This window comes from Cupressus sempervirens, chromosome 9, assembly GCF_028749045.1.
Source record: "Cupressus sempervirens isolate cs-2001-9-10 chromosome 9, ASM2874904v1, whole genome shotgun sequence".
NCBI classification, from domain to species: Eukaryota; Viridiplantae; Streptophyta; class Pinopsida; order Cupressales; family Cupressaceae; genus Cupressus; species Cupressus sempervirens.
In genome coordinates, this window is record NC_143126.1 from 812,108,769 (window position 1) to 812,133,032 (window position 24,264).

Sequence of the window (24,264 nt, forward strand, 5' to 3'; positions counted from 1 at the left end):
CAAAATAAAGATGTAACAAAAACAGGGTAGTGGACATTGTGCACACCTTTGACAAGGTCGAGAGAATAAACAGAACCATTTATAAGTCAAGAAAGCATTTGGTGAGCTTCTGCTACTAAAATTGAAAATTTGAAAGAAAATAGCGTAATGGACATCATGATGCAGGGAGATAGACATGTCAAATACTGCAGCAAAATAGTTACATATATACATTTTATTATAGCCTGTGATCATATATCTTAACAATTTGGGCCAAGATTATCTCACACGTCCCTATAACTCGACATGAACAACATGGATAATCATACCAAATAATTTAAAGAAAGAAAAAACTATGGATCTTGCAACCGAAAAAACAATTTGGGTGTTGCACCTTCCAGAGAGGACAATGGGATTCGAGAAGCTGGCGGCTCCACGGACTGACTCTCAGTAGAGAAATGACGTCCCCTTGAGGAAGCTTCGTGCTGATGATCTTGAAAACCTTGGGAACAACGTCTCTGCTCCAACGTGATTCTTCACTCTCCATTGAATCACCTTACAGTTGCTACCCTTCGTGAATTAATCCAATGAGCAGAAGCAAAAACAGCTAGGGACGAAGTCGGGAACATCAAAGAGCAGGGTGTGTGTGAGGTCGGGGAAAAGCAAAGCCGATTTAAGGGTTGACGACTAGGACATAATTTGATGAGAATTTATATGTGAATTTTTTTGAAGTCAAATTTATTAATCTTGTGAGTTTTTGTTATGAGAGAGAACTCTTACGAGGTTAAAATGTTAAATGGTGACTACACATTTCTTTCCCATCTAATAACTAATAATATTGTTACATTTTCCTTTGATACTTTAAATAAAAGATGATCAAACTTTAAGGGTTGTGTGTGCTGATGATGGCAGAATTTTGTTGGTTAAATTGGACGGTTTGTAGATTCCTATGCAAGATAATGTTTAGATATAGAGGTAGGAGGTGAGAATCAATGTCTCAGGGCCATTCTTTTAGTAGTTGGTGTTAATAGTTGGCTTGTGTTTTCGGAGAAGGTATTGACTGTAGTGCCTCTCATGTTTGCATTTTGTACCTTGTTATATTTTGGTTTCGAGAGATACTTTGATACTCATGTTGGATGACATTTGAGATGACCTGTTGGTCAGATACTATATTTTGATTACTAGTATCATAGATGTTAGATGTTATGTTGTTCAGTTTGATCATATCTGCATGATGATGCTTATTGATGTGACATGATGCTTTATGATGATATCTGGTTATTTTACATTCAGACATATACTTTGTTTATGATTATATGATGGACTTATTAGATTTTAGATACTTTAATTTGATGCTATGGTTATTTACTTCATTCTTGTTTTGGGATGTTTTATGATGCAGTGAGTGATTTAAATAGATTATTTTAATGTGATTAAATAAATGGTTATTAATGTGATTTTATGCATTTATCGCTATGGCTATATTATTATATGTAATTGTACTTGATTGTGTTGTGTAGTGTGCAGGATTTATATCCCTAGTAGTGGCACATGGAGTTAGTGATTCGGTTGTTCTTACCTAGCTAATGGCATCCACGTATGGTTGACGTATCCTAATTAATTAATTAATTAATTAAACCCTCCAATGATTTAATAAATCCAAACTCATTTGCATTATGTGATTAGAGTCGTGATTGTGTATGTGCATTTAAAGGTTTGCATTTGTCGCGAAAGTTATTAAGGAATTTTGTGATTAATAGTTTTGGAAATTTTATATTTGATTTAATTATTTCTATTCTTGGCAATTTTGTCATAGTTGAATTCCATTTAATTGGAATTACCTGATTTTGTCTAGGGTTGAGAAAGGGTTGTTTTAGTGGGCCATTTAACTTCCTAATATTATAATTCACTTTTAAAAGTGAATATATATCCCAAAAGGGAATTATTTCCTCACTTCTCACTTGCGAAATAGGAATTTGGAGAGCAAATTCTAAAGTCCTCTTTAAAGGATTTATTGTTTTATTTGATGTAGGAGCTAGGGCATGGGAGTGTCGCGAGGTTGAGCTCATTGAATCTAGCTCGGGGAGACCTTCATTTGTCGAGACTTTTGATGGTGACCACAGAGAGATTATTTTATTGCCTATGTTCCTATTTTAGCCCTTTTGGTTGCGAGGTACGGCTCTCCCATTTTATTGTTTTCGCTATGTTTTGGAGTTTGTTTCTAGTAGTAAATTGTTTGGAGGCTGAAAACAAGTGTTCCCCTCTATTTTTGCATGCTAACGCTACCCAGTTGGATGGGTACGAGCGTTTGTAGCTTTTTGGACTTAGGGGTTTGGATTTTGTGTCATTATGCTAGTCATTTTTGCATACAGATACCGAACCCAAATTTTATTTGATATTTGTGACTTTTGTACCCAATGACATAATGGATTTTAATTTTGAAGTTTTTGGGCATTTTTTTCACCTCAATTTGTGTGTCACCTAGTTTTCTTGGGTTTTCTTGGCACTATAGTTGGTTGTGGATCTAGATTATCCATAGGGATGTCTATGTGACCCTAGAAGTATTTTATTGCATTGGGATTCATGTCAAATTCGTACTCCTAGATATAGGTTGGTTGAGTGATTTGTTATACTTATGTTTTATATGTTTCTCATCCAACCCTTCTGATCATCATGTTGTTGGTGTGCCCACACATGAGCACGTGAGTGCACACTTGTTGGGGTCTTGCGAGCCCTGAGCTCCTGATTGCTTGTTGGTTGAGTTAGGTTCATTGGGGTTGGGTTGGAAAACTGCATTGCCTATGAGCACTCATCATGTGATGAGCATGGGTATGTAGGGTAGACCAGTGGAGGGGCTTCTCTTGTAACCCCAGGTTGTGTTCCCGACAAGGTGTACATGAAGAAGTTTATAATAAGTGATAACTAAATAAATTCATGGGTAATTAACTAAGATAAGAAAATATTGGATACCTATGCGGCTATTCCGAAGCTGTGTTGTGTCATTCAATTATCCAAGGGTAATTGTCCACATGGCTCATCCAAGGATAGAGCACTATGGCCTCCCAAGGGAGTGGTTCCATTGGGTGTTTAGCTTGGGCTCCACGATGCCAAGCGATCTACTCTTCACTAGAGTCCCTACATAGTAAACCCACAAAGTGTTTGGCTAGGACCTATTGTATTGCATTATCTCATGATCTTGGTTTCAGTCCTCTGTACTGTTTGACGTGAGTGTTAGCCATAGATGATTGTCTTGTATGTGTTTGAGGTCAAATCATTACCTCCATCAGCATGGCGAGAGTGGGCCTATGGGTTCAATGTGGTTGGGAGGAGTAGCTACCTTTACCACTATTGGGGATGGGCGTACAGAGTTGGTCTTCCTCCATGTTCAATTATGAAGTCGGATGCTCACATGGTTCTCTGTATCTTCTAGAGTATGTTTCCATGTGATTTATCCTATTTCAGTTTATAGAGATAGTTGATTTATGGACATGTATGTTCACTACAATGTTGCTTTCCACAAGATTACATTAGATTCTTGAATTAGATTTTATGGTTGAGAAGTTAGAATTATGTGATCTTCCTTATGCTTTCGAGAATTTACTCCTTGACTATTGTGGATCCAGTACTCCCTAGTGCTAAGGTTCTAACTCTTTCCCCATTTAAATTTCATGTTGGGTTATTTCTTTGTAAACCTAGGCAACATAAGTTCAACATTGGGTGATACTGGAAAAGTATTGCATGCCTTAGAGAGAAATATCGTGCAATACTAAAAAGTATCGCATGGCAATAGTAAGTTCCATTATGTGATAGTAGTAAAGTATCACATGGTAGTAGTAAGTTATATCATGCGATACTAGAAAGTATCACACGGTAGTTATAAGAAGTATCGCACGATACTGGAAAAGTATCACCTGGTAGCATTGTACAATGTTGTACAATTTTGGAAAAATGTCACTTGAATTCTATGCAAAAACCTACTCAGGCAAATAGCAGGTATCTCTAGACTTGTTGATTGAGATTTGAAGGGTGTTTTGGATACCCTCTTGGGTTGTGCCCCTTCCTAGGTCTCGACGAGTTAGAGATTAATGGTTTCTTGGTTGCATAAATATTCATAGTGTTGTAAATATAAATGGAGTAACTAAGAGGGGGGGTGAATCAGTTACCACAAAAACAAATCCATAGATCCCTTAAATGTCTTAAAACTTAATTATTGTTGTCACTCGGTAGCTACACAAAAAAATGTTGTAACTCAATGGATTAACTTGTTACTAATCTTTAAGCATTCACAATTATTAACATGCATGCAAAAGTAAATAATATGAACACAAGAGACACCAGATTTAATGTGAAAACCCAATATGGGAAAAACCACCAAGTAACTAGCTACCAATTTTCACTCTTCTGAAGTGAGCCCTATTAGGAGCCAACCCTATTAAAGGTTACGAAACACACTGTCAGGTGTGACCTAGTTAGAGGATTTAATCACCTTGTTAGGAGTGGCCTTGCTAGAGGTCTTTAGAACAATTCAGTAGAATTGTCCACCTTGTCAGAGGATTTACAAAATGGCTATTAGACCAACTCTATTAAGAGATTTAGGAATTACTGCTACAATGGTGAGAAAGTAACAATAAGTGACTTGAATGAGATGCAATTGAACTTTGTTGATACAGATCTCTGCTTTGCTTCAATAGATCCTCACTGATCAAATACAACTCTGCTGCTCCTCAAGGATATGTGATCCTTCTTCAAAATTTGCTTATACTTCCTCTTCACACTATCATCTCATTGCATACTCATTCAATACAATTAGAATCCACAACTTGACCTTTTATTTATACATTACAAATTGTCAAGTCATCTCATTTACAAGTTACATTTATCAATAAACCATACATCAGTGGGCTACAAATATTACATTAAACAAATAAACTTTATTCCTCAAAACAATGAAATCCTTCATTGGCTAACCCTACTTAGTAAACACTACTCAAAAAATGATTTCCAGTGTTAACCAAGTGAAGCTCGGTAAACACTACAAACTTTGCAAAATCCTTTGGAGACCGAGTGAACTCGATAAGAATTACCTTTCCTTCGCTGACCTTGCTAGCTTGGTAGAAACTAATTTCTACCATAGAAGCCTTCAGTGCCCGAGTGAGCTTGGTAGAAATTGTCTTCATAGTGTGACCTCCAAAAATGCTCGGTAGACTTTGTCGCTTGCATTGCTAACTTTTTGAGCTCAATGGACTCTGTCTTTTGCCTTGCTGACCAACTGAGCTTGGTAGACTCGGACTGATAACTGATATGACATTTGTGTAACATCAAAGACAACACACAATTGAACAATTGTATCCAACAATCTCCCTCTTTGGCATTGATGGCAACACAACATGTCATAGCAGAATGAAATTTGAAAACAAGTCTTTTTCTGACAGAATGCTTCTCCCTCTTACATTTCATTCCACAAACTTCTCAAATATAGTAATCTCCCTCTGTGAAGGAATTACATAGCTTCTATACAAACATCAAACTCTTCATAAATAGATTCAAATTTCAAAAAGATATGACAATATTCTCTCCCTCTTTGACAACACATGCCAAAGACAAAACAAACCAAATGAATAGCAATGTACCTTATGTACTGATTCATATGAAATATTTGCATGATTATTCTGCATCAACTAAAAAGATCTTCAACTTGATACATGTTGATGCATCACTAAAACTTCATTTTAGTGAGCTTCAAGGAGGGGAATGACCCTTAATTTACCTCTTAGATACAAAAATGCATCCTTAGGTAAAGGCTTTGTGAATATGTCACCAATTTTTTCCTTTGTATGGACATATTCCAATTTGATCTCCTTATCCTACACCAATTCTCTGACAAAGTGATACTTTATTGCAATGTGCTTGGTTTTCTAATGCATCATTGAATTTTTGGAAATGTTAATTGCACTTGCATTGTCACAAAACATAACAATAGGTTCTTTGATCTCTTCCTTCATACCTTCCAATAACTATTTGAACCAACCAATATTAGAATAGTTTACTGCTACTGCAACATACTCTGCTTCTACTGTGGATTGGGATGTACAATTTTGCTTTTTACTTGTCCAAAAAACCAACCTCTTTCCAAGAAAGAAAGCTCCTCCACTTGTACTCTTTCTGTCATCAACATTTCCTGCCCAATTTGCATCAGTAAATACTTTCAAATCTAGATTACCTCCAAATTTGTACCATAATCCATAATCTTCAGTGCCTTTCAAATATCTCATGATTCTTTTGATTGTCATCATGTGATTTTCTCTTAGTTTTGTTAAAAATATTGCTACAATACCAACTATAAGGGCAATATCTAGTCTTGTATGCACTACATATTGCAACTTTCCAATCATAGATCTATACAATGTCTGATCTACCTCTTTTGATTCATCATCCTTGGTAAGTTTCAATCTAGTACACATAGGAGTTCCAACTGATTTGTAGTCTTCCATACCAAACTGTTTTTGTATCTCCTTGATGTATTTTGATTGAGTGATGTAGATGCCATTCTTACTCTGCTGAATTTGAAGACCAATAGATTAATTTGATCTCACCAAACATTGACATTTCAAATTCCTTGTTCATTTGCTCTAAAAATTCTTTGCAAAGATCATCATTTCCTATCAACGAAGTATCATCCACAAATATTTCTGCCAAAATAATCTTGTTACCTAGTCCTTCCTTGATATATAGGCTACTATTATCATTAGTTCTTTGAAAACCAATCTGAATAAGATAGTTATGTAATCTTTCATACCATGCTCTAGGGGCTTGTTTCAGACCATTTAATGCTTTGTGTAATTTTCAGACCATGTCCTTCTTGTCTGGATCAACAAAAAATTTAGGCTTCTCAATGTACACCTCCTCATCTAGTATATCATTGAGAAATGTTGAATTGACATCCATTTGATAAACCTTAAATCCTTTGTATGCAACGTATGCAAGTAGCATCCTGACACCTTCCAGTCTTGCAACAAGAGCAAAAGTCTCTCCATACTCTATTCCTTCTTCTTGAGAGTATCCTTTGCATACCAGTTTATCTTTGTTCCTTGATACCTTACGATCTTCATTCAGCTTATTTCTGAGTAACCACTTCCTTCCAATCACATTTTGTCTTTAGACCTGGGTACAAGAGTCCATGTTTTATTTTTCTCTATCTACTCTATTTCTTCATTCCTAGCCTCAATCCAACTTTCATTTTCTAATGCATCTTTGACACTTCTAGGTTCAAAATCAGCAAGTAAACAAGTACCTTTCAACTTACTTCTTGTCATAGTTCCTTCAAATTTATCTCCAATGATCAAATCTGGTGCATGATGTCTCCTGACAGACTTAGCTAATACAAGTTCCTTGCCTTTTGAACGCTTTGCATTTTCATCCTCTTGCACTTCAACTTCAGGTTTTGGCTATTTTGTCTGCTGCTCGGGTCCTTCAAACTCGGTAGACATTGGCTCAGTAGCATCAGAATGTGACTCGGGTTCCTATAGCTTAGTTTGAACTTCCTAAAACTCAATTACTAAAGACTCGAGAGTAGAAGATTCCTAATTGACAGGTGTATCTGGCACTATATTAGGTTCAACAAAAACAAATCTCCTATAGTCTTCTGGTTTCCTTTTGCTTTCTTCTTCAGCTCTTTCTGCAAACTCATCAACTTTCACATGTGCACTTTCTATGACTTTGTGAGTAGACAAATTCAAACATCTATATGCTTTACTCTTGCAAGAATATCCCAAAAATATTCCTTCATCACCCTTCACATCAAATTTAACTTTTCTTGATTCTTTCAAAATGTAACATTTTCTTCCAAATACTTTTAGGTAGCTTACATTAGGTTTATAGCCATAACATAACTCATAGGGGGTTTTGAATGAGTCCTTCTTCAGCTATACTCGATTCAAGGTATGAACTGTAGTGCTGATAGCTTCCTTCTAGTATTTGATAGCAATGCTCTTTTCAATCATTAGGGTTCTTGCACAGTCCATAATAGATTTGTTCCTTCTTTCAACTATTCCATTTTTCTCATGAGTTCCAGGGGTTGATACCTATCTTTTGATCCCTCTTTCAATACAAAAGTTATTGAACTCATGTGAAATGAATTCACCACCTCTGTCTGATCTCAAACATTTAAGTCTTTTGCATGTTTCCTTCTCAACTGTGGCCAAATACCATTTGAACTTCTCAAATACTTTTGATTTTTCTCTCAAGTACATGACAATCATCATTCTTGAATAATCATCAACAAAAAAAATGAAAAACTTTTCACTAGTATAGCTTTCAATTCCAATAGTTCCACAGAAATTAGTATGCACAATTTCTAAAACTTCTTCAAACTAATAGTTCTTACTTTTAAAGCTAGTCTTTCCCATTTTTCCAATTTGACAATTCTTGCATAGACCAACCTCATGTTTCTTTATGTTAGGAATGCCTCTTACTTTCTTGAATTTACTTATTTTCACCAAGTTATCAAAGTTCACATGACACAACCTTCTATGTCATAACTAACTTTCTTCAACTTGAGCAATAAAGCATGAACATTCACCAAGTTCAAGATAAAACAAGTTACCTTTTGTTTGAGTGCCTAATCCAATCAACTTTCCTTTGTCATCCAGTAGTCTTGATTTTCCATGCATGAATTCCACTTTGAATCCATTATTAAGTAGCTATGCCACACTCAACAGATTGTGTTTTAGTCCTTCTACCCAATATGCATTATCATATACAAGCTCTTTGGTTAGTGAGATTCTTCCTCTTCCTTTTATGCAACAAGGTTCATTATTACCAAACCTCACACTGCCACCATCACAGTCTTCAAAATGTTCAAACTTAGTTTTATCACCAATCATATGATGAGAGCAACCACTATCTATAATCCATGTATCATTTTTGCTCACATGAGAAATAAGTTCCATTTCCTCATCATTATTAGACTCATCGTTCACAGCAATGTAAACAATTTCATCTTCTTCTTCATCAGTAGAATCATTAAAATTCTTAGCCATGAAACATGTTTTCTTACCTTTGTCCTTGAATGATTTGAAGTCTTTCTTGCCATTGCACTTGTGACCTTTCTTCTCATCCTTGTTCTGCTTATTTGAGCACCTAGCAACAATATGTCCAATTTCTTCATGTTGGTAAACATATTGTTCTTCTTCTTTTCCTCTTTTTATGTGCCCAAACTTATAATGAAGAACAACTTTACACAACAGTTGGAAAACCGTTTCTAAGAATATCTAGTTTCCCTCTAAATTGAGGTATAGCTCCCTATGTGAATGATGTTCAAGGAATTATGTTTAATTCCTAGACTAATGTGGGGTATGCTCTTAACCCAAGAGCAGAAGAGGCAAACCGAATTAAGCCTAACTAGAACTTAATTCAGGCAAGAAATACTTCTAAATACTGAAATAGATTCACATATTCACACCTCTTATGAATCCATAAATCTATTCACATAAGACTAGAACAAATTGAAATTCAAATCTAGACTACAACTGATGAATCAGGAAAAAATTACAGAATCCAATCTTCAAATGAATTATAACAATACTTATTACATTCATTCGTACTCCAAAAAATAGGGGAAATGAAACTCTGTTCTTTCTTAGTTCTCTGTAACGCAGAAAGGAAATACTAACTAATCACAGTACCTACTAGAACGAAAAATGATTGAAACGAAGTGTCATTCAATTGTCTCTGCAACAGATAGTACTTCACACCAAAATTTTGCTGACCTTTGATTAATCATTGAATTTCATACATATAGGATTTGAGAAATGATTGTTACAATGGGAATATTAATCAGTTCATCTTCCCTTGATGACAAATGGCAAGATGCCAATTTATCATATCAAAATATTAACAAAAATTTCAAAATATACAACAAAAAATGAAAAAGGGGGTAATCTGAATCACTTGGACTTCTTCCCCTTTTCAATTTTTGTCCTATATGTTCTGGTAGCCACTATAATTGGGATCATCTCCTCGTGACTAGGCACTTGTACATTGGTGAATCTCAATAGCCACCTTGAATGCTCTAGAGCTAGTTCTTTTAATTCATTCAACTGACTTGCCACTTCTTCAGTAGCCACGTCCACGCATCCACCAAGTGTTTGTAGTTTTGTTACCCTATTTTGACTACTTGAAGCTATCCTATACAGGTTACTTAAATATATAGAAAAATTATTCTTCATTACTCCCATATTAATAAAGGATTTCCCTTGTCCACTGGTTTTGTGACTGAGTGTGCAATCCTCACATAAGCTCAAATGCTCTGTCCTGGGTCTTCTTCACCTTGTCCCCTATTTCTCTGAGTCCTCTCTCAGCCTCTTGAATCATTTCCATCTTGAACTGCATACTTTTGGAGCCATTTATTCAGAGGTTCATTTCCCTTCTTAAGATTCTTTGCTTTAATTGCATCATTTGCCTTCATCTAAATAACCATCGTTAGGAGAGAAATACATTCTATGCATCTCGCTCTTTCTCCAACCAAGGTATTATTGTTAGACATAATATTATCCTTTTCAGTTTCTAGCCAGAGGATAATATTCCCAATTTGATCGATTAAGGAAACTCCATCTACATTGAGTTTCTCAATCCATTCCTTTCCAATCTGACCAAAATGCCTATCTTTTTGGAGCTGTGATATGAAGGCTTGTACCTCTTATGCTGAAGGATTTTCAGTGGCAGGCACACTAGTAATAGTTGCCAATGGAGCAACTAATTGCCGGATGAACCTTCTTAACTCCTCTATTTTTACTTTCATTCTGACCTTCGATGACTTGAGATCCTGTTGTTGCTCTTCTATCACCTCATTACTCAATTTCCATAGGCCTACTTTTGTATCATGTCTAGCCTCTCCAAGATTAATTGAGTGCAGAGTGAAGTCCTTTGGTGTCATATCTTCAATTCTCCCTACCTTGTTTGGTTTTGCTACCTCCATAGTTAAGTGCCCTATTTCTGGATCTTGTCCCAATATTGATAAGGTCTTCTGCTTTTTAGATTTTACTAAGGCAAATCTTGAGCGAACCGCTTGAGATACAACATCCTTTGAAGGAAAATTTTCATCTTTTCTTTTTCTCTTCTTCTCCAAAGTATCCTCAAGCCAAGACTCTATACTAATCACTTTGGAGGTTGTTCTGAGTGATTCAATGTTGAACATTTTCTTCTTCACTGGAGTCATTGTTGTTGTAGCTGCAGAAAAGGGGGTCTTTGGATCTCGAGAAAGGAGCCGAGATGAACCTGGAGCTTTCTCTTTTTCTTGAGCTTTCTTTGCAACTTCATCGGACTCAATGGATTTGCTACTACTACTTTTATCATCTCCAATCTCTACTATTTGAATAGGAGAACCAGTGGGCTTTAGAAAAGGAGCACTTATAGCTAGTGTAGGGCTATGATGAGGAGATAAGATAGGGGCGACATGAGGAGATGGAGTTGGAGAAGGCTAAGGAGATGGGGGTAGAGTGGCATGTGGAGGTGAGACTAGAGCAGGAGACCCATCTTTCTGCTCTTCTGTTCCTTTCTCAGCTTTAGCTTGAGCTCCAATGACTGGTAGTTATCCACCTTGACAGGTTGGGGCTATTGGAACATTCTTCTCCAGGGGCTGGTTACCTCCTCCCACAGATTGGGCTGGTCCTTGAGCAACTGTGGTAGTAGCACTAGGTGTGGCGCTTTGAGATGAAGCTGTAGTAGCTGTAGGTGGAGAAGCTTGAGTAGTTTTGCTCCTACTCTAGCTTTTCTTAGCTATCCATTCAACCCACTTCCCAGTCCTTTTGATAATTCTTGTCATCATGACATTGAAGTCTTCTTTTATGTCAACATACAATTTGGAACTAATGGGAGTATTCCTCAATTTAGTCAAATATGTATTGCTATACATATTTTGACCATTATCTTCCAATCCCTCCATGTCTAAATTTATACCATATGTCTTTACCTGATCAATTGTAAATCTGGCAAAGGCACGATCTTGACTCTCCAGTTCATTCTTACAATCTACCCAATAATCCTCCATTGTTGTCACATGTTTGATTACACTTCCAATTTGGAGCACATCTCTGGCATATCCATTAGGATCAAACAGGGGCCTTATTGCTTCATACTCTTCCAATTTGTATTTACTCTCAAATGCTTTGACTATATTCTTTGCATCTAATCTGGTTTCACAACTGTATGCTCCAACTTTTATAGGGAATTCAGACCCTTTCTTCCTTAGGCTAGTGCTCAACACGTTCACTTGTATTGCTTGCCTCACGATCTCCATGAGCACTATCATATCATCTGGATACCTAGGTAGCTTCAGTTGGAATCCATCAAAAGCTGTAAGACGCAAATAAGAAAATGATGAAAACTGAATGAAATAACTGCCAAATTGGCTGATGGTCACCATCGCTTCTGGACTGAATCTTCGCTCTGGACACCCTACAAATCTTCATGGTGAATGCATCATTTACCCGGATGTATTCTACATAACTATTCTGTAATTGCAAGCATGGATAAAACTCATAACTTTCTACATTATCAGGAAAGTTCTCAATTCGAGGGAGTCCCCACCACAATTGAAGAGAAGCCAACATGTATATCAAGAAAGAGGACATATTAAATGAATTATAAAACTTGGTTGCACTGAGAGCCCTAGAAAGATGCTCACTGACCTCATATGCCCAGTCAATATACTGTGTGTCTAAGCAAATAACTTGCACCAAAAAGAAGTACTGCTCTACAAAATTAAAAGCTTCTACCTCACCTTTGAGTCGATGCAACACAACCAAAATGTAAACAATTTCTGGTTTGAGGTCTGTGTCGAAAAGAGTTTTAGGGATGTTACTCTTAGCTCCCCTTGGCTTTTGAAACCAAGACTGCATGATCTCCCTCATCCAAATCATCTTCTTCAAAGAGTACTCAGACATGGCTCCACTTATCCTTAAATCCGAGAACTCCTCCTGTTCTAGAATTCACAAGCAATTCACTACTGCTTGACGATCAATTGAAATCAACACTGTTTGGTTAGGCAATAGAATCTGCTTTGTATCTAGGTTGTAACGATTGATGCATTCCAAAATTAACTCTAGACTTGTACTGCTACAGGAAACCCAACTGCTTCTACTAATCCGCTTCCCCGAAGTTTTTTTGTTATGGGATGAATTGGCTTTGCTCTTAATCTCCTTTGAAAATCTTGCATATCATAAAAATGGAGTGAAGTATCTGTGATAGTCGACCACGCTGACTTAATTCCACCCAATCCATCAAAACTCGCAAATCTTGTTGCCATTTTATTTGATGTATGATAGCAAAAATTCAAACAATCGCAGATGATACAAGAAGCAAACTCTGTAATTTTGAAAACTACTTGAAAGCACTATCCAGTACAACAGTATAACAGTAAAATGGTAGTTTGAAAATCTGTTACTTCCCCCTTTATAAAATAACCCTAGATTTGCCTGTTGAATTTCATAAATCGTGCCACACGAGCGAAATTAAGGGTAAATCCATTGGATTGGTGGATGTAAAGGTTCTAATGGATTTATCTTTGTCTTTTCATTATTTATGTTGGCTCAACGGTAACTCTCATTAATTACTGATTTACTTTTCATTTCATCCATCTTTTGAAAAAATAAGAATGGAGTACTTCCTTGGGCAAAATCTGCTTAAGTCAATTCTGCTTGCAAAACCCTAATCAATCCACTGATTTGCTTATATTTACTTGCCAAAAATAATCTGCAATCAAATCACATACCTACCATGCTTGTAGGAATGGCTTTCTTTGAAATGCGGAAAATGACCTTCGAGGGTAGAAAACTCGCAGCGGAGAAGCAGATTTCCGATTTTCCTCTTAAGCTTTCACTTTTACCTTTCTACCCTAAGCACTTTACTAAAAACCTTTGGGAAACATAAAAGAGGCTTCACGAGCAAAAAATGGGGCCCGCTTAGTAACTTTACCTTTTTATTTGGGCCTTTGCTGAAAATTTACCTCTTGATTCAAAGTTCACCAAAGGAGAAGCTACTTTTGAGTTTTCCGCCAATGCTTATCCCGCTCATCCTAATGAGTTTTGAGAAATTTTTGTTATAAAACTTGATGATATTTGAATGATTTAACCATTATGCAGCTTACATATCATTGTTTCAGCCTACAAATAGCAGCTATGGATCCCTGCGGAGTTTTATCTTCTGGGTGCGAAAACCTACAATGGAGAAGAAGAAACTTGTTTTTCTGCCAATGCTCATTGTTTTACTTCTTTACCCTATTCACTTTATTTTAAGCCTCCAAAAAAAACAAAACTGACATCACAAGTGAGAGGTGGGAGCCATTGGCATCCTCAATTCCTTTACATACACCTCTTCGAAAAATTGATTTCTGACTTCGAAATCCGCCACGGAGAAGCTCTTTTCTAGATTTTCGTCGATCACTATTCTGATCATTTTCTAGACTTTAAAATGATTCTCGCTATGAGATCATGACATCACTTGAATGATCTTTTTATAACATGATTCGCTTTACTTCAATAAAGCTTACATATATCATTCACTAGCCTTTGCAGAAATTCACCTTTGGGGTGCGAAAACCCTGCTACGGAGAAGCTGGAACTTGATTTTCTGCCGATTTAATTTTCTCTAACTCCAAATCAAATGAGTTGCAGGAAAATCAAATGATGTAGAACAAATCGAGAATCTCCATCAAGGTTGGCTCTAAACTACCCCTAAGACTCATGACAATCAAGAAATACCCACCCGGGCTATATGTGACACAGGAGAAGGGAAAAGATGAAAACCTGATGGAGAAACTCAACGCCTAAAGAAGAAAAACCTATTGAATCGACTTGATGGAACATGACATTAGTTCATTCTCCACTTTGTAAAAATTGTATATGGTAAAAAGTGGGGCAACACTTCACAAGGAAAATAGATTAGAGGAACCTTACCTTTGTATTTCCCTTTGCCTCTTGAATATTTCCTTGCTAGCAGGGCTTCACCCACCTCAAGATCACTGTCTGAACTCTGTTCTGATTCTTCTTCTCTTTCTGATTGAGAATCCTTTATCTTCTTGCCTTTCTCTTTGAGTGAAAGCTTGGATTCAAATATTGATTCAATGTTTTTGGTAGCTGGAACATAGTTATCATAGTTATCTAACTCAAATGTAGTCAATCTTCCAACTATAGCTTCTAGATTTATCTTATGATTTGATTCACATCTTCTTTCTTGAATTGCATAAACTCTGATTGCATAAATGGGAATTAATGTTCTAAGAACTTTACTTATAACTGTTTCCTCCTTGATATCTCCTCCAGAAGCTTTGATTGCACTAACACTTGCTTTGACTCTTTCAACATATTTTGCAATGTTTTCATCTTCTCTCATCCTCATCTGATCAAATTGACCTCTTAAACTTTCTACTTTGGCTCTTCTCACATTATCATCTCCTCCATAGATATCTTTAGCTTGTTCCACATTTCAAAAGCAGTTTTGCAATCCTTGATATCATCAAATTCTTCATAGCTTAGGGTAGACGCAATATCTATCATCATGGTGTTATGAGTCTTCTTCTTAGTAATATCATTTGCAGATAATGTACCAGAAGGAGTTACATATGCTTCATCTAGATATTTCGGTCCTGTATCTCCAATGGAAGCCAGATGGAGTCTCATGAGACCTTGCCATGTTGAAAAGTTATCCCTGTTGAACCTTGGAATTTCCCTCTTGTAAGACATCCTGATCTTTAGCTTACATGCTTGAAATCCTTTTGAGAGGGGGGGGAGGGGGTGAATCAGTTACCACAAAAATAAATCCATAGATCCCTTATATGTCTTAAAACTTAATTATTGTTGTCACTATGTAGGTACACAAAAAAATGTTGTAACTTAATGGATTAACTTGTTACTAATATTTAAGCATTCATAATTATTAACATGCATGCAAAAGTAAATAATATGAACACAAGAGACCAGATTTAACGTGGAAACCCAATATGGGAAAAACCACCAAGTAACTAGCTACCAATTTTCACTCTTCTGAAGTGAACCCTATTAGGAGCCAACCCTATTAAAGGTTACAAAACACATTGTTAGGTGTGACCTGGTTAGAGGATTTAATCACCCTATTAGGAGTGGCCTTGCTAGGGTTCTTTAGAACAATTCAATAAACTGTCCACCTTATTAGAGGATTTACAAAATGGCTATTAGACCAACTTTGTTAAGAGATTTAGGAATTACTGCTACAATGGTGAGAAAGTAACAATAAGTGACCTGAATGAGATGCAACTGAACTTTGCTAATATAGATCTCTACTCTACTTCAATAGATCCTCATTGATCGAATACAACTCTGCTACTCCTCAAGGATATCTGATCCTTCTTCAAAATTTTCTTATACTTCCTCTTCACACAATCATCTCATTACATACTTGTTTATTACAATTAGAATTCACAACTTGACCTTTTATTTATACATTAAAAATTGTCAAGTCATCTCATTACAAGTTACATTTATCAATAAACCATACATCGGTGGGCTACAAATATTACAGTAAACAAATAAACTTGATTCCTCAAAATAATGAAATCCTTCATTGGTCGACCCTACTCAGTAAACATTACTCAAAAAATGATTTTCAATGTTAACCAAGTGAAGCTCGGTAAACACTGCAAACTCTGCAAAATCCTTTGGAGATCGAGTGAACTCGATAAGAACTAACTTTCCTTTGCTGACCTTGCTAACTTAGTAGAAACTGATTCATGCCATAGAAGCCTTCAGCACCCAAGTGAGCTCAGTAGAAACTATCTTCATAGTGTAATCTCCAAAAATGCTCAGTAGACTCTATAATTTTCTTTGCTAACCTTCTAAGCTCAATAGACTTTGTCTTTTTCCTTGCTGACCAACTAAGCTCGGTGTTAGGATAAACCACAGACAAAAATAAAAACTGCGTGCAAATATAACTAATAATAGAAAATAATAGAACACATAGAAATGAACGCAAGGCACCAAGATTTAACATGGTTTACCCAATCCCTGGGCTACTTCCACCAAACAGCAAGTCTGATCTTATTATAATCCAGTGATTACAACCTGATTACAATCTGTAATCCCGTATAGCTCAATACTGTCGCAAAAACCAATTTCGCATCACAACAACAATGAAAATACCTAACCCTAAACCCTTTTATACAATTATTTTATTCATTTTAGGGCTACAACATGTCAGCCATAGGGCAAGTATGTACAGTACTTTCCTGATCAGTCACCATAATCTAACAATCTCTCACTTGGGGACTGATCAGGCTCCACACTAAACAACAATCTCCCACTTGGAGACTGATCCTATACCAATACCACTACCACATGGGGCTCCCATTGGATCAAAGCACCCTGGACTCTGTTGTTCTTTTATTCATGTTCAGTCTAAAAGACCAACTGAAGCTGAAGAGGAGTTCAACTTCTCCTGTGTTACAACCTTTGTCAACATATCTGTTGGATTGTCATTGGTATGTATCTTCTCTAGCTTTAACTGTCCATCCTCCAAAATGGACCGAATGAAATGGTACCGTAACTGTATGTTTTTGGTCTTAGAATGCAGAGCTGAATTCTTTGCAAGATGAAGGGCACTCTGACTATCGATGAACAAATAATTATCCTTCCGAGGATGTCCCAATTCTTCCAAGAAGAACTAAAGCCATATCATCTCCTTGGCTGCCTCTATAGCAGCAACATACTCTGCCTCTATAGTGGATAGAGCATTAATCTTTTCTAACCTAGAAACACAGCTCACAGCTGCCCCACCAATAGTAAAGACATAACCTATAGTACTCTGCCTGGTATCAATATCCCCAGCCAAATCTGAGTCAACATAGCCCTATAAATCAGTAGTAGAGCCCCCAAAGTGTAAACACTTATTGGATGTTCCTCTCAAATATCTAAGAATCCACTTGACAGCATTCCAATGCTCAAATCTTGGATGACTCATATACCTACTAACGACTCCCACTACATGTGCAATATCTGGCCTAGTGCATACCATAACATACATCAAGCTTCCTACAGCTGAAGCATAGGGTACCTTGGACATCTTATCCTCCTCTTCCTGTGTCTTGGGACACATCTCCTTAGTCAATTTCAAATGACCAGGTAAAGGTGTGCTGACAGCTTTAGCATTCTCCATAGAGAAATGTTGCAACACCTTCTCAACATAATCATCTTGAGATAGCGTCAAGATTCTGTTTTTTCTATCTCTGCAAATCTTCATACCAAGGATTTCTTTTGCTGCCCCCAAATCCTTCATAGCAAATGCATGTGCCAACTGGCATTTTAGCCCCTTAATATTATCCATGTTAGACCTAGCTAGAAGCATATCATCAACATATAAACATAAAATAATGTAGCTATCATCATCCAACCTCTTAAACTAAACACAGTAATTTGAATGACACCTGCTATATCCATGCTCATGCATAAAACTATCCAATTTTAGATACCATTGCCGAGGTGCTTGCTTCAAGCCATATAAACTTTTCTTCAATTTGCACACTAAGTTCTCCTTACCTTTGACCTCAAAACCCTACGGCTAAGCCATATATATTTCTTCATCCAAATCACCATGAAGACAGGATGTTTTAACATCTAGCTACTCTAAATTCAAATCTTCTGTAGCCACAAGACTTAAAATAGTATGAATAGAAGTCATTTTAACAACAGGAAAAAATATCTCATCAAAATCAATTCCCTTTTTCTGTGCAAATCCTTTTACAACTAACCTAGCCTTAAATCTTTTCTTACCTTCTTCCTCATCTTTCAACTTGTAAACCCACTTATTCTGTAAAGCCTTTTTACCTACAGGAAACTTGCACAAATCCCATGTCTTATTTTTCTACAAAGAGTCCATTTCATCTTTCATTGCAGACTCCCACTAAATCTTAGTATCCACCTGCACAACTTCATCATAACTTTCAAGTTCACCAGCATCAGTAAGTAAAATGGAATACAAAGAGGGAGAAAACCCTTTTGGAGGTCTAATTTGCCTCATTGACCGTCTAACATTCACTGGTGTGTGTGGTATTTTTTGTTGTGGTTGTTGCACATCATGAGAAATGGCTTGAATATCAGCTTTTGGAGTATCATTCAGCACTACATAATCATCTTCTTTCTTCTCATGTTGCTGCAACAGATCTTTGTACAACACTTTCTCATTGAATATGACATCTCGGCTTCTTATAATTTTATGATTTTCAAAATCCCAAAGCCTATAACCAAATTCATTAATGCCATATCCAAGAAAGACACATTTCTTTGATTTAGCTTCTAGCTTGGTTCTATTTTTAGAATCTATATGAGCAAAAGCTTCACTACCGAAGGTCTTGAGAAAAGAATAACTCACCTTCTTACCAATCCATGCTTCCTCTAGAATACCATAGCCCAAAGGAGTAGAGGGACCTCTATTAATCAAATATACTACAATATTGACAGCCTCTTCCCACATGTGTAAGGGCAACCCAACATGCAACCTCATGCTCCTTGCGCGCTCCATTATAGTCCTGTTCATGTGTTCAGCCACTCCATTTTCCTGTGGAGTCCTTGGAATAGTTTTCTATCTACAAATACCATTAGTGGAGCAATAATCTTCAAATTCATGACTGCAATACTCACCACCATTATCAGATCTGAGACATTTTAATTTCTTGCTAGTCTCATTTTCAACCAAGCATTTCCATTTCTTAAAAGTTTGAAATACATCAAATTTCTGTCTAAGGAAATAAATCCATACTTTTCTAGTTGCGTCATTAATAAATGTAACATAATAATGAGGGCCACCAAGGGAAGATACCTGAGCAGGTCCCCATACATCTGTATGCACAAGCTCTAATTTCTCCTTTTTGTTTTCCTTCCCAGTCTTTACAAAACTCACTCTCTTTTGTTTTCCATACACACAACTTTCACAGAAATCCATATTCACACATTTCAGACCTGGTAAAACTTTCTTTGAATGAAGGACTTTCATACCTTTCTCACTCATGTGCCCAAGTCTATTGTGCCACAACATTGTATCAGAATCTACAGTAGCTATTTGTTCTCCCTGCTCAATTGCAACAATTGTTCCTGAACATTCATTTTTCTTTGAAATAATCAAAGTAGAAGGAACAATATGACCTGTACAAAGATATAAGGTGCCTACTTTCACACCTTTTGCTACTACAAGGGAACCTTTTGAAACCTTCCAATTTTTATCATTAAAAGTAACTACACAACCCTCATCACTGAGTTGCCCCGCTGAAATTAAATTCTTACTCAGCCTTGTAACATGTCTTACCTCATGTAGTAGACAATGATTCCCATTTTGCAACTTAATCTTAATTTTTCCATTTCCAACAATTTGATAGGGTTCATTATCCCCCAAATAAACAAGCCCAAAATCCCCTTGGATATAATCAATGAAATAACCTCTATGAGATGTAGCATGAAATGAAGCACCAGAATCTAAAACTCATGAATCATCAACACTTTCTAAAGATAGAAGCAAATCATCCTCTTTGGATTTGTTACTTACCACATTTGCCTCCTTGTCTCCATCTGATTTATCTCCTTCATTTTTCTTTCGATTCCAACAATCTTTCTTTTTATGACCTGGTTTGCCACAGTACCAACAGTCGTTCAGTCCTCTTGATTAAGACCTCTTCCCCTTTGAATTTCCTCTTGATTTCCCATGATTTCCATAGTTACTTCCTCTCTCAATTGTTTTGCCCCTGCTTTGTGCATTCAAAGCAATTCCTGATGTAGATCCACTTGAGGATTTTCTACGAGTTTCCTCACTCAAAACAACACCGATCACATCATCATATTTGAGGGTACTAGATCCAAGAACATAATTACTCACAACCATTACCAAGCCATTCTAGCTTTCAGGCAAAGAACACAAAATCAAGAGAGCCCTAATTTCTTCATCAAAATTGATACCCACAGAAGATAACTGACTAGTAATAGTATTAAACTTATTTAAATGATCTGTAACAGATCCACCTTCTGCCATTTTCATATTAAATAAACGCTTCATGAGAAATACCTTGTTTGAAGTGGAGGGTTTTTCATACAGTGTCGCTAGGGTTTTCATCAAATCTTCTGTCGTCTTTGCTTTTGTAATATTAAATGTCACCGATGGTGCCAGGCATAACCAAATGCTTCTGAGTGCCTTTCTATCCAAAAGATCCCATTTAGCCTCTGACATAGTTCCCTGATTCTTGGCTTTGCCATCCAACGACTTCCATAAATCCTTTTGATATAGATAGTCTTCCATTTGCATCTTCCATAACTGGAAGTTTTGCCCATTAAACCTATCAACCCTAAACTTACCCTCATCTACCATTGCTCCTACTTAACTATGAGACTCCCACTTAACCGTGAGACTTTCTTGTAGAGGATAACTGAAAGACAACCTCGCCCTGACACCACTTGTTAGGATAAACCACAGACAAAAATAAAAACTACGTGCAAATATAACCAATAATAGAAAATAATAGAACACACAGAAATGAACACAAGGCACCAAGATTTAACGTAGTTCACCTAATCCCTGGGCTACGTCCACCAAATAGCAAGTTTGATCTTATTACAATCCAATGATTACAACCTGATTACAATCCGTAATCCCTTACAGCTCAATACCGCCACAAGAACCAATTTTGCATCACAAGAACAATGAAAATACCTAACCCTAAACCCTTTTATACAAGTATTTTATTCACTTTAGGGTTACAACATGTCGGCCATATGTCAGCCATAGGGAAAGTATGTACAATACTTTCCTGATTAGTCACCATAATCTAACAATCTCCCACTTGGGGACTGATCAGGCTCCACACTAAACAACACTCAGTAGACTCTGACTGATAACTAATATGACATTTGTGTAACATCAAAGACAACACACAATTGAACAATTGTATCCAACACATAGTTGGTTTTGGATGAGTTGGTAAGTAGTGAAGCTTGGAGATTCGTTGGATGTTTAGATTGCTTGGTTAAGTCTTCCATTGTGATCTTTTGATCGATAACATGTTGATTTTTTTGCTTCCATGCTTGTTACTAAAAAAATATTTCATTTTTATTTACCCTTGTTCCAAGGATCTTTAGGCAGGGCATTACATCTAGTATTAGAGCCAGGTTGCAACATTGGGATCTTTGTGTTATGCTCCCATTATGATATTATTTTGATTATGTGTTATGGTATCTTATTTTAGCTTATGCTTGTGATACTTATGGTTGTTGTGTATGACTCTAACCCTTATCTTGTTGCCCCTTTAGTGATGCCTCCTACATGTAGACTTGGTGGTTGGAGGAATAACTGACAAAATAATGATGAAGAAGAACACCACGAGGAAGAACATCAAGAAGTTGGGGGAGGACAAGATGATAGCAATCAAGGTGATGTCAGGGCACTATTGCATTTGTTACAAGAGATTATAGCTTAGTTGGAACCTTGAGCTAAGGAAAACTGATGGGACCATGGCCAGGGAGAGGAATCTCACCATGGAACTCCCACATGTCAGAGCATGGAGGTAGAGAAGAGTGTGGGCATGAACATGAGCATTCTCGTACACCACCTAGTAGTGGAGGCAACCATAGGAGAGGTTGTGGTTAGGATGATGGAGATTATATCCAAATGGACATGATGAGAGACCTTCAAAGGTCTAAACCACCACTATTTGATGGCCTAGGAGGAGGTCTCAAGGCCGAGAGTCATGACCAGGGAGAGGAATCTCACCATGGGACTCCCACATGTTAGAGCATGGAGGCCGAGAAGAGTGTGGGCATGAATGTGAGCATTCTCTTACACCACCTGGTGGTGGAGGTAACTGTAGGAGAGGTTGTGGTCAGGATGATGGAGATTACATCTGAATGGACATGATGAGAGACCTTCAAAGGTCTAAGACACTACTATTTGATGGCCTAGAAAGAGGTCTAAAGGTTGAGACGTGGTTACTAGATATGGGTCATTGCTTCTCCTTGCATCTGTATGAAAGTAACATGAAGGCCCATTGTGTTGTTACATAGTTGAGAGAACATGGATCTATGTGGTGGGATATGGAGAGCGAGAAGCTCCAAATTAGTATAACTGATCTCACCTAGGAGATCTTTAAGGAGAGGTTCAAGGAGAAATTCCTATCTCCATAGTACCGAGAGGCTCATGCTAATGAGTTCCATGAGCTCAAACAGGGGAACGTGTTAGTGGATTAGTATGAGAGGTAGTTCTTTGGGCTGAGACAATACTCTTGCTACCATTATGATGAGGTACTCCTCACACAACATTTTTTCAAGGATCTTAAAGACTCAATTATTGGGGATGTTTGTCTTTATCAGCCTAGGACACTTCCACTCACCACTAAGAAGGAAAAGATTACTTAGAAAAATGTGGCTAGGGGACTCAGTATTAGATTAGGATCTTAGAGCCATAGTACATGATCCATAGGACAAAGTGCACCACCCCCTTAGATGTAGGTCATAGGGTAGGGTCAAGCCCAGTCAGCACCCTCACAAGGTGAGCACATTCGCCAAGGAAGATGATGCCAATTTTCTTGAAAAAAGGGTGGACAAAGTTCAGGTACCAGAGGAGGAATGGGGTGTGACCACAATCGAGGTCAACAGTCCTAGTAGAGTTGTCCATCTTAGGGTAATTAGTGGGACTCTATCCAATGGGGAGTTTCTCACACCTAGAGCCTTCTGCTCTATCCACGACTTTCTCTTATCCTTCCTAGGGTTCTTTCTTGATACTCTACTCTAGAGGATATTTACCTGTTGGTGTAAATAAGTATTTACTTATTACACTTACTTATGTTTACTTAGGTTAATGCATTATTTAATTATTTTGCATTATTTTATTTGTGAGACACTTAGGAGTTTGTGCACTCTTGTGAGTTGTTATGATGACATCACAAGGGGTCTACACCTCTTTTAAGAACATGTTTTCTACAACACAGGAATCTTCTACACACATATGACACTTTGTCATTCTTATCCATTCATCTAGAATGTTGGATAAGGTGCTTAGTTGTCTTATCTCCTGGTTGTTTCTAGAGACATTCTAGGTGCCTCCTAAGAGGCCTTTATATACAAGCACTCCTAATGTGTTTGAACATCACATTTTGAACAGAGCAATGTATTTGGACATACTTTGATTAATTAATCATATTCTTTTTTAGTCTATTGTGTGCTTATGTTTGAGTTCTTAGTTCCTAGGTGAATTTTTCCCTTAGGCAAATTCTTACATTACCTAATCTTC

At 37.0% G+C, this 24,264-nt stretch overlaps 1 protein-coding gene across 7 annotated transcripts in view; it reads right to left on the reverse strand.

Moving 5' to 3' along the window:
• The window catches only part of LOC149541179 (RNI-like superfamily protein), a 277,715-nt gene extending 277,020 nt beyond the window's left edge, over window positions 1-695 (reverse strand). For 5 of the 7 annotated variants that reach the window (XR_016356489.1, XM_089802186.1, XM_089802185.1 and 2 more), the window contains exon 1: window positions 374-652. Coding sequence is in view for 5 of the 7 variants with exons in the window: in XM_089802186.1 (XP_089658312.1) it covers window positions 374-526 (153 nt within the window). In the remaining 2 variants the exon portion in view is untranslated. Of the gene's footprint in view, window positions 1-373 lie in introns of all 7 variants that reach the window. The other 2 variants (XR_016356490.1, XM_089802183.1) reach the window with 2 other exon arrangements.
• Between the last annotated feature and the right edge of the window lie 23,569 nt (window positions 696-24,264).